Source organism: Papilio xuthus, unplaced genomic scaffold (genome assembly GCF_000836235.2).
Source record: "Papilio xuthus unplaced genomic scaffold, Pxut_1.1 DF827679.1, whole genome shotgun sequence".
Classification (NCBI taxonomy): domain Eukaryota; kingdom Metazoa; phylum Arthropoda; class Insecta; order Lepidoptera; family Papilionidae; genus Papilio; species Papilio xuthus.
This window is the reverse complement of record NW_013530970.1, coordinates 3,887,770-3,902,777: the sequence shown is the minus strand read 5'-3', so window position 1 is coordinate 3,902,777 and position 15,008 is coordinate 3,887,770. Positions and strand designations below refer to the sequence as shown.

General features: G+C 33.2%; 3 protein-coding genes across 6 annotated transcripts; all 3 read left to right on the top strand.

The window, feature by feature from the left end:
* The first annotated feature begins 172 nt into the window (after positions 1-172).
* Mif (macrophage migration inhibitory factor) lies at positions 173-1,466 on the top strand. Its single transcript, NM_001312092.1, is given in 3 exon segments — positions 173-379; positions 611-783; positions 1,232-1,466. Coding segments are annotated over 3 exon segments (360 nt in total). The 5' UTR covers positions 173-271; the 3' UTR covers positions 1,311-1,466.
* Positions 1,467-1,927: 461 nt separating this feature from the next.
* Positions 1,928-9,334, top strand: beag (IC cytokine homolog beag). Its single transcript, XM_013312556.1, has 11 exons — positions 1,928-2,283; positions 2,519-2,716; positions 3,302-3,365; positions 4,451-4,525; positions 5,140-5,247; positions 5,426-5,490; positions 5,980-6,223; positions 6,779-6,926; positions 7,409-7,609; positions 8,336-8,502; positions 8,876-9,334. Exons 1-11 carry the CDS (start codon positions 2,132-2,134, stop codon positions 8,948-8,950), a joined length of 1,497 nt encoding a protein of 498 aa, XP_013168010.1. The 5' UTR covers positions 1,928-2,131; the 3' UTR covers positions 8,951-9,334.
* Positions 9,335-10,308: 974 nt separating this feature from the next.
* Positions 10,309-14,977, top strand: LOC106117658 (uncharacterized). Of its 4 annotated transcripts, XM_013312053.1 has the most exons (8): positions 10,309-10,571; positions 10,863-11,103; positions 11,379-11,462; positions 11,533-11,594; positions 11,884-12,124; positions 12,512-12,595; positions 12,666-13,545; positions 14,771-14,977. In XM_013312053.1, exons 2-8 carry the CDS (start codon positions 10,863-10,865, stop codon positions 14,802-14,804), a joined length of 1,626 nt encoding a protein of 541 aa, XP_013167507.1. In that variant the 5' UTR covers positions 10,309-10,571; the 3' UTR covers positions 14,805-14,977. The 4 variants fall into 4 exon arrangements, with proteins under 4 accessions (XP_013167507.1, XP_013167505.1, XP_013167508.1 ...); XM_013312051.1 differs by lacking the exon at positions 14,771-14,977 and having other exon boundaries at positions 12,666-13,942; XM_013312054.1 differs by lacking the exons at positions 11,379-11,462; positions 11,533-11,594; positions 11,884-12,124; positions 14,771-14,977 and having other exon boundaries at positions 12,666-13,942.
* The last annotated feature ends 31 nt before the right edge of the window (positions 14,978-15,008 follow it).

The window sequence follows — 15,008 nt, the reverse complement described above, 5'->3', positions numbered from 1 at the left end:
CAGTAGTCGAGTAGTAGCTTCCATCTTTGGTATAACTCTTTGTTTCATACATTATCTATGGTCATTGTCAACTTGACTGACATAACTTATTCGCTTATGTTGGATGTTGGACTTTTCGTTTGTTTTGACGTCTATGTTTGATGTTTGATTGGATTGATCCAGAAATCGAAATCGGGTGAAGGTAAAAGTTTTACTGAAATCGTTTTTATTTAATAATAACCAACTGCGAAGAGGCGGTACATATTTATAACCATTGAAAGATTATAAAAAAATGCCACACTTTAGGATTGAAACAAATGTCCCCAAAGGCAAAATTCCTCAAGATTTCTTAACGAAAGCAGTGCCAGTTCTTGCTAGAGCACTGGGTAAACCAGAACAGGTAAAAACTTTGTCCTTCATTTATCAATAATTTTTACTTCTGAATATTATGATTGTAGACATTTTGTTGGATGATTTTTGCAGTGTCGCCCGGCTTTCGTTAATACGTAACAAGTAATGGCTTCTTTTTCACTGCAATTTCGTTCGCAAAATTTGCTTTTAATTTTGAATTTTCTGGTATGGTATATAGCCGAATTTACTGTTCGACATTTAAGACATTATTTTTTTTTAGTACTGTGTAGTCTCCATTATTCCTGATGTACCAATGAGTTTTGGTGGCAGTACGGACCCGTGTGCCATAGCTAACTTGATGTCTATTGGATCTCTTGGTGTTGAACAAAATAAGAAGCATGCTAAAGTTTTATTTGAACTGGTTGAGAAGGAGTTAGGTGTTCCGCAAGACAGGTAATGTACAATATAACCGTCACAAAAAATCAAGTAGCCTATGTGTTCTTCAAGACTATGTTCTACATCTATACCTAATTTCATTAAGATCTGTTCAGCAGTTCCATGATACCAAACAGATCAAACATCCATCCATCCATTCACTTAAACATTCGCATTTATAATATTAGTAAGATTACATTGATATATTGATATTATTTGATGATTTTCATTTATTGTTATTTGTGTAACTACACCAGAAACAGTTAATCTTGTGTATTAGGATGTTCATGACCTTATGATAAACTCTAGATAAGGAGTACTTGTAAATTATAGGTCACATCATATGTTACATGGGGAGGGGTTGATGAAGTGTGAGAAGGGGTGGGGAGGGCTTTAATGAGACTTCATAACAACATATTTAAAATGATGATTATAAAATCTTTATTATAATTGTCCATTGTTACAGGATGTACATCACTTTCCAAGATGAACCTACAGGCAATGTTGGCTTTAAAGGCACTACTTTCCATTCTTTGTTTGGTTAATCCTTACTAATTAGTATTAAGCATAACATGTTCCTTATTACATTATAATTGGCCTTAATCATTATCATTATAAATCAATTTATCTTTATTTAATCACCATGTTATTATTTGTATGTTAACTTTTTATAAAATCAATTATTAAAATTCTCCTCATAATATTTGTTTTATTTGTGAAATGTTTACCTTATAAATATGGCCACCAAAATCAAAGTTTTCTTCAGTGAAAGAAGAACTCTAAAAACACTTTTGTATCTACATGACATTTCAAAATAATCTTTAATATCCCTAAGTAAGGAAATGTTGAAAATACTAGGATATACAGAAATATACTCAACAATTATAATAAAGCTAACATTAGGATTATTTTTGCAAATACCCACCTTTTACTGTGTAACGCGATAGGAAAATAATTTTTAACAGTATGATTCGGGGGCCTATAAAGTACCTTTATATTCAATTAATAGTGATACTTCCAATTTATACGTACACATTATAACGTCTTTAAAATTATTTTAAATATTGTTTTTTAAATTAAGCCGTTGATCAAAACATTGATAAATGTAATGAAACCAAAATCTATTTGTATCTGTAGTTGTCAAGTTAGCTGTCAGTCAATTGCAAAGTGCTCTGTGGTCGAGTGTCAAAATTCATTCATTATTTTTGGTCGAAACAATAATGCGATTATTTTGCTTTGCTTAAATAGAAAAATTGAGCTTATATGCTTTTGCTACAGAAATCTATTTATCTTGGAGTATTTTGTGTGATCTTTTAAACTGGAGTGAATTATTGGTCTATAGTTGTAAACCGGCGTGTTATTCAAAATGGATGAACATAGGAGTGTTGAAGATACACCAGCCTCTCAAAGGCTGACTAACGATGACTTCAGAAAACTCTTGATGACTCCCAGAGCAACCCCATCTGGGGGCGGAGGTCACCCCGTGGGCTCTGTGCGAGAAGCTATGGCAAACTCCGGGTAGGTTTGGTCTCTTTGTACTTGCACTCAATTTTCTTCATACTAGGCATACGAGAATCCCACTATTTGCCCCCTTACTTTTAGAAACTACTGCAATGAAATGAAACGAAATGTTTATTATTGTGGTGTAAGTATAGATGAAAGAAAATTATAACTAGATCTCTTTGATGTCAGCTATATCAATTTTTTTTCCAATGTTTCATTTCATCTGAAAAAATGCAATTACAAATTATAGATCAATGCCACCACCAGCTGAGAACAAAAGTGAGTTACGTCGAAAAAAGAAATCATATTATGCAGCTTTGAAGAAGCAGGAGGATAATAAATTGGCGGAACTGGCTGAGAAGTACAGGGATAGAGCACGAGAAAGGAGAGATGGTCTTAATGAACTCGGACCTATGGATCCAACAAGTAACACAAGTAGTGCATACAGGTGATCATTTTCACAGTGTATATCTTCTCTTTTTCTCTCAAGGTGCCTCTCCATCATCAGCTCAGTAAACTTTATGTATCTAGTTTAAGTGGTTTGTAGCATTCTTATGGTGAATGTTTGTTATTAATCCAATAGTTTCAAGTTTATTTAAAACAAACAAAAGAAATAAATAATCCATTATTAAATTTATTAAAAAGTAAATAAAGAAATAAAATATTTACTATGCAAGAAAAAAAATAGCTAGGAAATGCATATATAATTAAAATGAATAAAATAATATTGATGAATATATCATATAATAGATTGAAGTGTAACTAACACTATCTAATTTTTATTACAATACTAGCTTTCACCTGTGACCCCATCTGCGTGGAATGAAAGAAACTTAATTAGATTCCGGCAATTATTCAAATTTTTCTCACCTTTTAAACCCTTCCTGGACCTTCACGATTTTTTTATACCAAGATAAGATAAATCTGTTCAGCTCTTCTCGAGTTTTAGCGAGACTAACAAACAGATTTTTATATATAAGAAGATAAGATTAAATGATGTACATTATAAGTAATGTTAATTTATTGTTTTCAGAGCAGTAGCACCAGATTTAAAATCTGGAATGGATGCCAAAGAAAGAAGAAGACAGATGATTCAGGTTTATATTTCTTTACTATTGTTAGGAAGAAAATCCAACACAACTGGTGTATCGGCGCAACACTAGCCTTATTAAAATGTCAATGTTCATGTCCCCTCACTAATCAATGTGACATTGACTTGATAATGAAAGCTTTAGATAGAATCATTTGCGTCAAAGGATTCTAACTAATATTGTCTAAAACTATGTACAATAATCTTATCTTATATCTTTAAATGTGCAATTCTTGTATATATATAATTGGAATCTCGGAATCGGCTCCAACGATTTTCATAAAATTTAGTATATAGGGGGTTTCAGGGGCGATAAATCGATCTAGCTAGGAATCATTTTTAGAAAATGTCATTTTATTGGTGTTTTATCGATAATCAACTTAAACATGAACTTAACTTTTTCTATTGGTAAGATCGAAAAATATTATTCATATTTCATCATTTTATTAGTAATTCGTACTTAAATATAATTTCTAAAAAACACAATTAAAAAAAAATACAGAGCAAAGCTCGGTCATCCAGACTTTAGCTATTATATATTAAATATACATCCATACAATGAATAACAATATCTATATGTAATATTGAACAAAATATATTTGCCAAATGGGATGTATTTGCGTTGCTAACAAACATCCATTTTTTTTTGCTATGTCTGCAAATTTTTGTTTTGGATAATCTGTGAACAGTTTTAGATAGATCTTTATCTGGAAGTTAGATAATGTATATAGGCATATTAAAGCCTCTTTTTTGCACTGACCAAGTTGTGGGCAACCTCAAGCAAACAATAAAACTTTCTTGTTAATTAAAACATTGGATTTTGAGGAAATAGATTTATCACTTTTGTGTATAATTTACGCAAAAGCAAATAAAACGTCTGCCTGTTTAATAGTTCTAGAGTATTGATTGCACAGACCTCTATAAATGGACAGGCTATAAGATGTGGCATTTTGTGCCTATTTGATATTGTGCTGATATAAAGAAGCATTTCAGTCGGAACAAACTTAAAGCTTTCATTTCTAAGCATAACCTATCCATTTAAAGGAATTGGTTGATGGTCAGATATAAAGAATATTATATATCTTGTTCTAGGAATCCAAATATCTAGGTGGTGACATGGAACACACTCACTTGGTGAAAGGTCTCGATTATGCTTTGTTACAAAAGGTAAGATATCTATAATAATAAGATGAATAAATAAAAAAAAATAGTGTTAATGTTTTCTGTAAATTTTTTCTTTAATTTTACAACTTATTTATATATAAAATATGAAAGTTTGGATATCTCTATGAATGGACATTGAAATTTGGGATAGATATTGATTAAAGTCTAGAATATTATGTATGCTATGTTATATCAAAACTTAACAGTGGTAGAGCCTGCTTTGACATCTTGACTTAGCTCTTTAAGACAGGTGTCAAGTGGAAATGATTCCGCATACAGTCTGATAAGTGTCCATCCCGGAGGCCTAACTTTAGTCCTATTTCCACTCCCAGTCTCTTCCAGGGAGAAAAGGATAGGAAGTGAAATAGGATTTTCCGGATGAAGGGATGTATGGCAGGAAAAAGATTTTTTTTCTGTACATTTCCTTCTCCGTGGATTAAAGGTAGGATTTTAGGTGGCCACTCCCTCATTTGCCACGTTATGATTTTTATAAAAAACTACTAATTCCACGTAAAATAAAAAAAATAATCATGTTTTGTTTATTTTACGTGGATTTAGTCTCGAGAAACAGTTATAGCAACTTGATGAACAGAAAAACAAATATGTTTATTAATCAGGTTCGATCAGAGATTCAAAATCGTGAACAAGAGCAAGAGGCAGAAATGGAGAGATTGGTGGAGGCGCCTATTGTAGAACCTGTCAAGGAGAAGAAGGAAGTACCAGTGGTAAGTTAAAATTTTATAATATTATGTCAGGGGTTGGCAACTTTAGGTTACAAGTAAATTTTTTTTGTTGTTTTTAATGTGGTTATTTTAAATTAAAACTTATTTTAAGAATATGTTGTCAACATCTGCACTTGATGATGAATGATACGTTTTTAGTTATTGTTTGTTTTGTTTACAGGATGAAGAATTGCAATTTGAAACAACTATGGGAAAGAATATTTACGATATGATATTGGAACAAAAGTAAGGCAAATTTTCTACTAAAACTAAAAAAAACTATAAATGTATAATTGTTTTGTCGCTACATATGAATTCAATTTTGTTTATATTCTTTATCCAGAAGAATGGACATATCAATACCGAAATTCTGTTATATGATATAACCATCTTAGTAATATTATAAATGTGAATATTTGGATGTATGGATCGATGGATAGATGTTTGTTTGAAGATCACCAGAACGGTTCAACAGATCTTGAAGAAATTTGGCATAGATTACTTAGGATTAACTTAGGTTACTTATAAAGTTTTTTTTCCGCCCTGACGGAGTTGCAGGCAAAAGCTAGTTTTATATAACTTATATCCAATTTATTTTATTATCGGTGGGTTTCTGAGACCAAAATCCTCGTATAAAACATATTGGTCTTTGATCTATTGTCAAAAAATGACATGCTAATATTTCATACAGAGATTTGGTTTGAGTCTCAGAAACCAACGGTAAATATATTACAGGAATAAAAAAGTGACACGTAACGAGTTATTCGCACCTGGTCGTATGGCGTACGTGGTAGAGCTGGAGGAGGAAGGTGCGATGGACAGTGACATACCAACAACACTGACTCGCAGCAAGGCTGATGTACCAGATTTAGATGAGAGGAGTTCCGCTGCGGCCGCTAATGATGTCGTATTAGATAAACTGGCACAAATATTCTCATATTTAAGACATGGTCGCCATAGAAAGCTGAAGAAGACTAAGGTATGGAATATTTTGTTAATAAGTTTTTTTTCTTTAGATGTTCATTACATCAATATTTTTTTGTTGAAAAAAATGGTATAACAAATTGAAAATATATTATGTCTATTTTACTAATATTATAAATGCGAATGTTTAGATGGATGGATGGATGGATGTTTTTTTGAAGGTATCTTCAGAACGACAGCAAGGATCTCGCTGAAATTTTGTATAGATGTAGAACATAGTCTGGGAGAACACATAGGCTACAATTTTTTTTTTTATTTTCTCGCGGAGGGAGTCGCGGGCGACAGCTAGTCATTTTATAATTTTATAAATCAAGTTCAAATAATGGTGGATAAAATTATTAATAAAGGCTGTTAATGTTTTAGGAAAACAGTCCCTTTTCAATGGTATTTGAATTCAATATAAAAAATGTATTATTAAATTTTCTTCAAATTTTAATTTTATCGCCTTCTATATAATTTTACTCTTTATTTTAACCAAAAACTATGAAAATGTCACAGTTTCAAAATCTTTGATTTTATTTATCGTATTTATTGTGACCGTGGTGTGCAGGACAAGGCAAATGAGAAGGGTCGTAATGATGACTCGATCTACGGTGAAATCGGCGACTACGTGGCGGGAGAGCGACGCAGCGACCGTCGCGACGACAGACCTCGTACTGGATACTTCGACAAACCTGTAGAGACGGAGAAGGAAGAAGGTATTATAATATTCAAACTATATAGAAGCTCCAGATTTTAGCTACAGACGCAGCTGCTGCGAGAAAACTGTATGAAGTGGTGTGCGCAGCCACGCTTTCTTACCGTGAACTCTCTTAACCAAAAAAATAATTGTGTTAATCTTGATAAACAGCTGAACCACGGAACTCCGTGGCTTGGACTTAACTAAGTCATCGTAAAAATTGTAGGTTGTAACGTTTCATTACTGTCAATTTCGACTCCACTTAAACTTGTATTAATACATACAGTCGAAATTGATTCAACGAGAGTCCAAGGGACCGAGCAGCGTTACGAGCCGTCATAAAGTTTGAATAGCAATATACCAGTGCTGTCTGTCACTCTTTGTTTTTCACTATTACTTGTTTCATTATTGTAAGCTCACATAAATCTCCACTGAGGGGCTCGGAACCTACCCTAAGTAAAGGAGTGCGGGTTGTCAATTTGTCTTTGTTTTTTTTACTAGGTCCTATCCCCCGACGTACCGCGGCGAGTGGTCCGGAGCGCGAGTCTCGGTCTGCAGCGTTGTTATCCCGACTGGCAGCGGAGCCCGAGGGCTATGCGGAGTGCTACCCCGGCCTGCGGGAGATGGATGATGCCATTGATGATTCTGATGATGAAGTGGACTACACCAAGATGGATGCTGGCAACAAAAAGGGACCCATCGGTGAGTTATACAGCACCAGTATTACCAGTGTGGTAAGGAATTAAAACATTTATTCAGCTGATGGGATCTTAGTCAAGCGATGTTACTAATATTATAAATGCGAATAAACCATCTAAACAGATTCATGGATGGAGGGATGTACGGATGGATGGATGTTTGCTTGAAGGTATCTGCAGAACAGCTAAACATTTGTCAATGAAATTTGTCAAACAAGTAGAACATAGTCTGGTTAAACACATAGGCTACGAGTTTAATATTTTTTTATCCGCGCGGACGGAGTCGCGTGCGACAGCTACTTTTAATCATATGTCGTAGAGATTGGTTAAAATTCAAGATACATTTCAAGTGTACTTTCTTTCTAATAATTTTGTCTATAGTATGCATAGTTATATATAGTGTTACCAACAATATGCCGCATAATTGACCATTTTTTTTATTATCAAACTAGCTGTCGCCCGCGACTTAGTTTAGTGTACCCCACCCATCCATCCATTCACATCACATCTATCTAAACATTCGCATTTATAATATTAATAAGTTAAATAAAAAGCAGCTCAAGGCATAAATTAAAAAAAAAACAAAGTGAATAAATAGTATCCAATGTCCGTCTCCTGGCTCTAAGCTACCTCCTCACCAATTTTCAACCATATCGGTAAAGTCGTTCTTGAGTTATAAATAGTGTAACTAACACGACTTTCTTTTATATATATAGATAATGTTTTCTAGGTCGTTGGGACTTTGATACTCAGGAAGAGTATTCAGCATACATGAGTAGTAAGGAAGCGTTGCCGAAAGCCGCATTCCAGTACGGCGTTAAGACACAGGACGGCCGCAAGACAAGGAAGACCAGAGACAAGAGCGAGAAAGCAGAACTGGATAGAGAGTGGCAACAGGTATTTTTTTTTTCTAATACAAACATACAGAAATATTTTTTATCTGTATCATTTTAATCAAAGAAATTATTATGTTTTTATGAAAATATAAAAATGTTTTTTTTAAAATATTTAATAGTATTAAGGAATGAAGAGAATAATAATTGTTTTTATTGTTTTGTTAAGTTCAATTTTTTTTTTAATTTTATTAATGTCTTGTGAATTAGATAGTTATGGTAAATTACAGTATTATTTGTGATTTGCTTTTTTAATGTTATTTTTTTGTGATCTTTGGCTACTTATATATGTAAGTGAGTAATAAAATAATCTATTAATATTCTTAATTTAATTATAGTAGCTATTTTTATTATTTTTTTTGTTTTTTCTTTTATAGATCCAGAATATTATACAGAAGAGAAAAGCACCGATAGCGGCAGATGAACCCAATTTCAAGACACCGAAGTATTGATAAATAAATACTATTGTAGTATTTATAGGTTTTCTTAATTAAATGGATTTCCATGTACGTGATGTCAACATGACTGCGTTGAAAAAATCAGCAACAATAAAAAAATATTACAATGCACGAATATATTAAATAAAAAAGCCATAGTATCACAATCATTCGTTATTTTAGCGATTTCATGGGGGTAAGACAAAGTGCATTCGCTTCGAAGCGATTCGATAATGAATTTCAAATCCCGCTGGTGGCAACTCGTTTGTCATCTTATGATATAAAAAAAATCTGAATATTCTTCCACAAAACTTTTTTAATAACACCGTGAATAGGTAGCTTATCACCTTCTCAAAGGCCGGCAACGAATCTGCGGTTCCTCTGGTATTGCTGATGTCCAAGGGCGTCGTTGAACACCTCGGTGTTCCCGCTGCTCGTTTGCCCCCTTCTGTTATAAAAAAAAAGAATAATCTACTATTTGATAATAGATTTTAATTAGAACTCTGACCGGCTTTGTATGGAGAGTTTTGTATGGGAGTTTGGGAGTAGTGTTTTATTAATAAAAGATAATATTGAAATTCGTTGGCGTCAAGTTCCGTGATGGTATTTACTTGGGGAAAACATACATATGTTTTTTATGTAGTTGTATGATATTAAATGTATGTAATTGTGTTTGTTAAGATTAAAACAAGAGTTAAATGTGTTTTTGATTTTAATTTTACTAACCCAAAAAAACCTTAAAAAAATTTATTTAAATTTTATTACATATTAATAAATTTAATCGTACTAATATTATAAATGCGAATGTGTGGATAGATGGATGGATGTTTGTAAGAAGTTATCTCCAGAATCGTTGCACCTCGCTGTAATGCTGTCCGAATCCTGCCATTCAACTATGGTGGTAAACCATATGCTAGCACAAGACTAGAGCTTTGTTGGAATGGTACAAGAAATATTTGTAAATTATCAAATTGCTAATATTATATGTCAAAACACAAGAAAAAGACTGCGTTCTACATCATTGCCAAATTTCAGTAAGATCCATGCAGCCGTTCTGAAGATACCTTCTAACAAATATCCATCTATCTAAACCAGTCTTTCCCAAAGTGGACGATAACGCCCCCTTGTGGGCGCTGCAGGTCTCAAGTTGCGGGTTATAGTAGAAGTTTCGTTTAGAATTCTCTGTTAATATACATATATAGGTCACAATAATTAATTAATATATTTTGAAGTTATAGTGGTTTTTAAATATGTTTAAATATGGGGGCGCTAAAAAAATCTCAAAATGGACAGGAGACAAAATAAGTTTGGGAACCACTGATCTAAACATTTGCAATTATAATATTAGTAAGATATATTAAAAGTGACGCAATTATCGGGCTGCCTGACAAATAAATGAAACAAACTGTGATATATATAACTATCTCTTTCATACTCGCTAATCTATTCACATTAAATCCACTCAGTGGCCTTGTGTACGTGATAACAGACGTCTCGCGACGTAAACGTAACGAATATTTTTTCTCATCAATTTTACTGAGAGAAGATGAAATTACAGTAAAAACGGTGTTACCTAAACTTTTTCAACTATTTTTTGGAATTCAATTAATTGGACAACACACAAAGTTAGCTAAACGTAAGATATTTTTAGATATTTTATTGTTGTTGTGTAGAATTTAATTTGAACAAAATCGGTTTTAATGTGTCAACATTAACTGTTTAAAAAAATAATGAAAAGTTGTAAAATAAAATAAAAGACAATTCGTGGTTATAATTAATCGTAAAAGATTTTGTTCCAAATTTAAAAAATATAAAGAGTTTTTTAACCTATTAAGAATACGTTATGAAATACCATTTTTTTTCGTTCGATAACCTAGTCTGTGGATATATAGCATTTTTATAGATTATTTAAATGAATTATTTCCAGATGAGTCCACAAAATGAGTTTAACTTTCATGTGATTGAGTTATTAGAACATTCAAACATACATCTTGAAAAATACGTGTGCGTTCCGAATTCTCGGATATTTTTACGTGAAACATCAGATGGTCCAGTTCTTGTACATTTTCCTGCTAACGAAGAAATACCAGAAATAAATACATATTTTGAGAAAAAAGAATTCTCAGGAAACTTACCACTTCATTTGGGTAATATAAAATACAGTACAAGTAAGTAAACATTTTATTAGCTGGCGCCTGCGACTCCGTCCGCGCGGAATTAAATAAAAACTTTATGAGTACTGTGTTCTTCCAGACTATGTTCTACATCTGTGCCAAATTTCATCAAGATCCGTTAAGCCTTCCGTTAAGATCCGGAGACACCTTCAAACAAACATACATCCATCCGTCCATCCATCCAAGCATTCAAATTTATATCAGTAAGATGTGTTCATTGTAGGTTAATTTGACATACTTTTGGTGCTTAAAACTATTTGTTTTTATAGTGTCCTTTGAAGATGCAATCAACTATACCAAGATACTGAATATAATGTTCGATGAAGAGCAAAGCAGCACGGAAATAGTCGAAAGTATGTATTGGTCTGTTGACATTTAAAAGTATTTCTTTTAAGTCGCTAATTGTTAAAAATTGCTTTCCAGATGTATCATCTACTTCCAAGAAGAAAGTATTTGAGTCACAATCCACCTCAGGAGGAAGAAAAGTCCGTACAATTTCACCGTTCTATAATCCAATCTCCACAGAGGGCTAGACAAAGTGCATTCGCTTCTAACTGACAATAACTTTCGATAAGTCATGTGATTGCCGCGCGTCAGTTTCATACATTTTTGAAATTCGCTATGGAATCGCTTCGAATGCGCTTTGTCTAACCCAGCAGACTCGAGTAACGAAGGAAAACTTTTTAAAACGGAAATAACGTCTATACATCCGCATGTAAAGACGCTGTATTAAATCTTTACATTTTTATCGATTAATTAATGATTTATTTTCAGATGAGTAAACAAAATCAGTTTAAGTTTCATGTGATTGAAATTTTGGAACCGTCAAACATAGTTGTTGAAAAATATGTGTGCGTTCCGAATTCTTGGATAATTTTACGTAAAACATCAGATGGTCCAGTTCTTGTACATTTTCCCGGTAACGAAAAACTACCAGAAATAAAGAAATGTATTGCGAAACAAGAATTCTCAGGAAACTTAAAACTTTATTTGGCTAACCTAAAATACAGTACAAGTAAGTTGTGACCACTATTGTTTTATTGGCCTCTTTTTGTGTAGCAACAAGATAGTACATGATACGATTTGGCAAACACTACAACCTTCGCTATGTTTTTTTTTTATAAAATAAGGGGGCAAACGAGCAACGGGAACACCGATGTGTTCAGACGCCCATGGACATCAGCAATAATACTAGAGGAACTGCAGATGTGTTGTCGGCCTTTGAGATGATACACTCCCTTTTTGAAGGAGACTAAGTCGTAGCGGTTTGGAAATACCGCCGAGGGTTGTTTGTTAAAAAATTTCTTTTCCAATTCTGAGCTGGTGATACTTCCCTCACAATAAAACAAGTTTTAGATGGTAATTTGACATGCTTTTGGTTCTAGAATAATTTATTTTATAGTGTCCTATGAAGACGCAGTCAACTATATCAAGATACTGAATATAATATTCGATGAAGAGCAAAGCAGCACGGAAATAGTCGAAAGTATGTATTGGTCTGATGACATTTAAAAATATTTCTTTTAAGTCGCTAATTGTTAAAAATTGCTTTCCAGATGTACCTTCCACATCCAACAAGGAAGTATTTGAGTCACAATCGAGCTCAGAAACAAACAAAGTCAGTACAATTTCAACTCTAAACAGTGATGCTAAAGCAGTTCTAAAAGAAATAACAGAAATACCAGACTTGATTAAAGCAGAGGGGAGAATAAACCAAAGTAAAAGTAAAATTGAAGTTGCCGATTCATCTCCCAAAGCCAGAAGATGTTCAAAAAACTCACATGGAATATCTTTATCAAGCAACAACACCATAAATTTACCAGATCCAACTACAAAAGAGAATCTTCCGAAAACTAGCCATTGTGTAAAAGATAAGACTAACAATAATCAAGAAAATGATCCATCAGCAAATAACTCTTCCATGTTAGTCACTAAATATCAAAATATAATGGCTCTAGAGTCAATACTTGGTGATAACTACGAAGAAAAATTGGAACAACTACAAGAAGCGTTTGATAATAAACAATTATTCTTTAAGGAAAAGCAGGATTCGTTTATGAAACATAGTAACATCACTAAACAATTTATCGATCTAATTAACGAAGCCAAAAATAGTTCTGACATTAGTGATCTAGATTCAGCAGTGAGAGAAATAGAAAATTGTGCGATGGAACTGGATATAAATAAAAATGATGTTAATCTACTTCATCACACAATAAGCGGATCAAAAAATGATTCAGGAAAAACTGGAGAAATGGAACATAGTGTAGGAAATAGTGACGGTACAGAAGTTGAAAATATTAATCCATTGAAGGTCAATAGTCAAGCGCGCAATTTTATTTTACCACCAGAGTACGATCCGAATGATTCAAGATGGACCCTAAAATATCAGGAAAAGGAAATTGGTCTTGTCGAACTGCTACCAGCTTCACGTGTGTACGTAAACAAAATTCAATTAAGACATTGTATAATAACGTCGTGGGACCACAATGCCCTTGCACGAAAGTTGTTATTCCTAATTTTTAGCGAGAACGCATTAACTATATGTTCTCTTCCTGGAGTAAAATCCAAAATATATTCAGGAGCAACAATTATAAGGCCCGGTCTAGATGAACATGCATTAAATGTTTTATTGAATTACATTCAAATGCATGCGGCTGAGCAAAAATGGCGTAAATTTGATTCGAACTTAATTATTAAAAGTATTCGTGGCAAATTGTACGACATTAGAAGCAAACGTCAAAATATCGGAAACTAATTAGGCTGTAGGATTGCTAGCGAGACAATTTACCGTGGGTTTCTGACATCAAAATCTCTGTATAAAACATATCGTCATCCCTGTCATTTTCTTTGACAACATAGAGATAACATTATGTTTTAAACGGAGATTTTGGCCTGAGAAACCCACGGTTAATCAATACCTGATTAGTAGAAACTGGTGGTCGCGTAATTTTACGAAATCGATTTTTTTGTTTTTTAATTATAGAATATTTTAAGAGTATAGTATTTTTGCAATAATATTAAATATAATTCAGTTCTGCAGGTCAGCACTAAATCAGATCTTAAAGTAAACTCAAAGCTCATTTACCTGGAAACTACTGTTTTCTGTACGACGCAATACAGAATTGAAGCTCGTCAAATCAAATCTTATTCTAATATTATATTAAGTTTGTATAATTAAAAACAACACATAGAAGTAAAAATTTATAATATTTATGAACTAACAGGTACTGTATTGTAAAGAAATTAGGTTTAAATTATTGCGACAATATAGGTCTATGTAAAAACTACGGGTTTTGTACATGAGTCGTGCGCCGACATTAACCAATCGTGTTAATGTCTTAATATTTTAGAAAATTGAGATTTGAGATTAAATTTGTATAGCTATAAACATAAATACCAAAGAAAGTATGGATGGATTCTTTGAAAAAGGATATGCGTAAGGAGGTGAATTGAGATATAACGACTGATAGAGACGTATGGAGTAGTACATGTGCCGAATCTCCGTAGAGATAAGAGAAGTTTGATGACAACTTCTAAGAATTGTTATTAAAGTAAAAGTAGAATAATATCATGAGTTTAATTTTCTGCCTGACATTAGCACCTACTAAAGGAAATAGCAATGCAGACAGATCGTGGATAAACAGTTTTCTTTCCATAGGCGCAATAGCTCGCTGCATAATGCTGAGGACTAAGTAATAAAGAGCAAATGAGCAGCGGAAACACCGAGGTGTTCATCGGCGCCCATGGACATCTGTAATATCAGAGGTACCGCAGATGCGTTGCCGGCCTTTAAGAAGATGATACGGTACGGTACGGTAAATATGGTAGCATTTTAATTATTGAGGCTGATTAGTTTACTGAAATCATAAAACATAGCTGTCACCCGCGACTTCGTC

Excerpts from the sequence above, each read along its gene's own strand:
- beag (XM_013312556.1), top strand. The coding sequence starts at position 2,132 with ATGGATGAACATAGGAGTGTTGAAGATACACCAGCCTCTCAAAGGCTG. Across the intron at positions 2,717-3,301 it reads AACACAAGTAGTGCATACAG|AGCAGTAGCACCAGATTTAA; the intron begins GTGATCATTTTC and ends TATTGTTTTCAG. Across the intron at positions 3,366-4,450 it reads GAAGAAGACAGATGATTCAG|GAATCCAAATATCTAGGTGG; the intron begins GTTTATATTTCT and ends ATCTTGTTCTAG.
- LOC106117658 (XM_013312051.1), top strand. The coding sequence starts at position 10,863 with ATGAGTCCACAAAATGAGTTTAACTTTCATGTGATTGAGTTATTAGAA. Across the intron at positions 11,595-11,883 it reads CCACCTCAGGAGGAAGAAAA|ATGAGTAAACAAAATCAGTT; the intron begins GTCCGTACAATT and ends ATTTATTTTCAG. Across the intron at positions 12,125-12,511 it reads TAACCTAAAATACAGTACAA|TGTCCTATGAAGACGCAGTC; the intron begins GTAAGTTGTGAC and ends TTTATTTTATAG.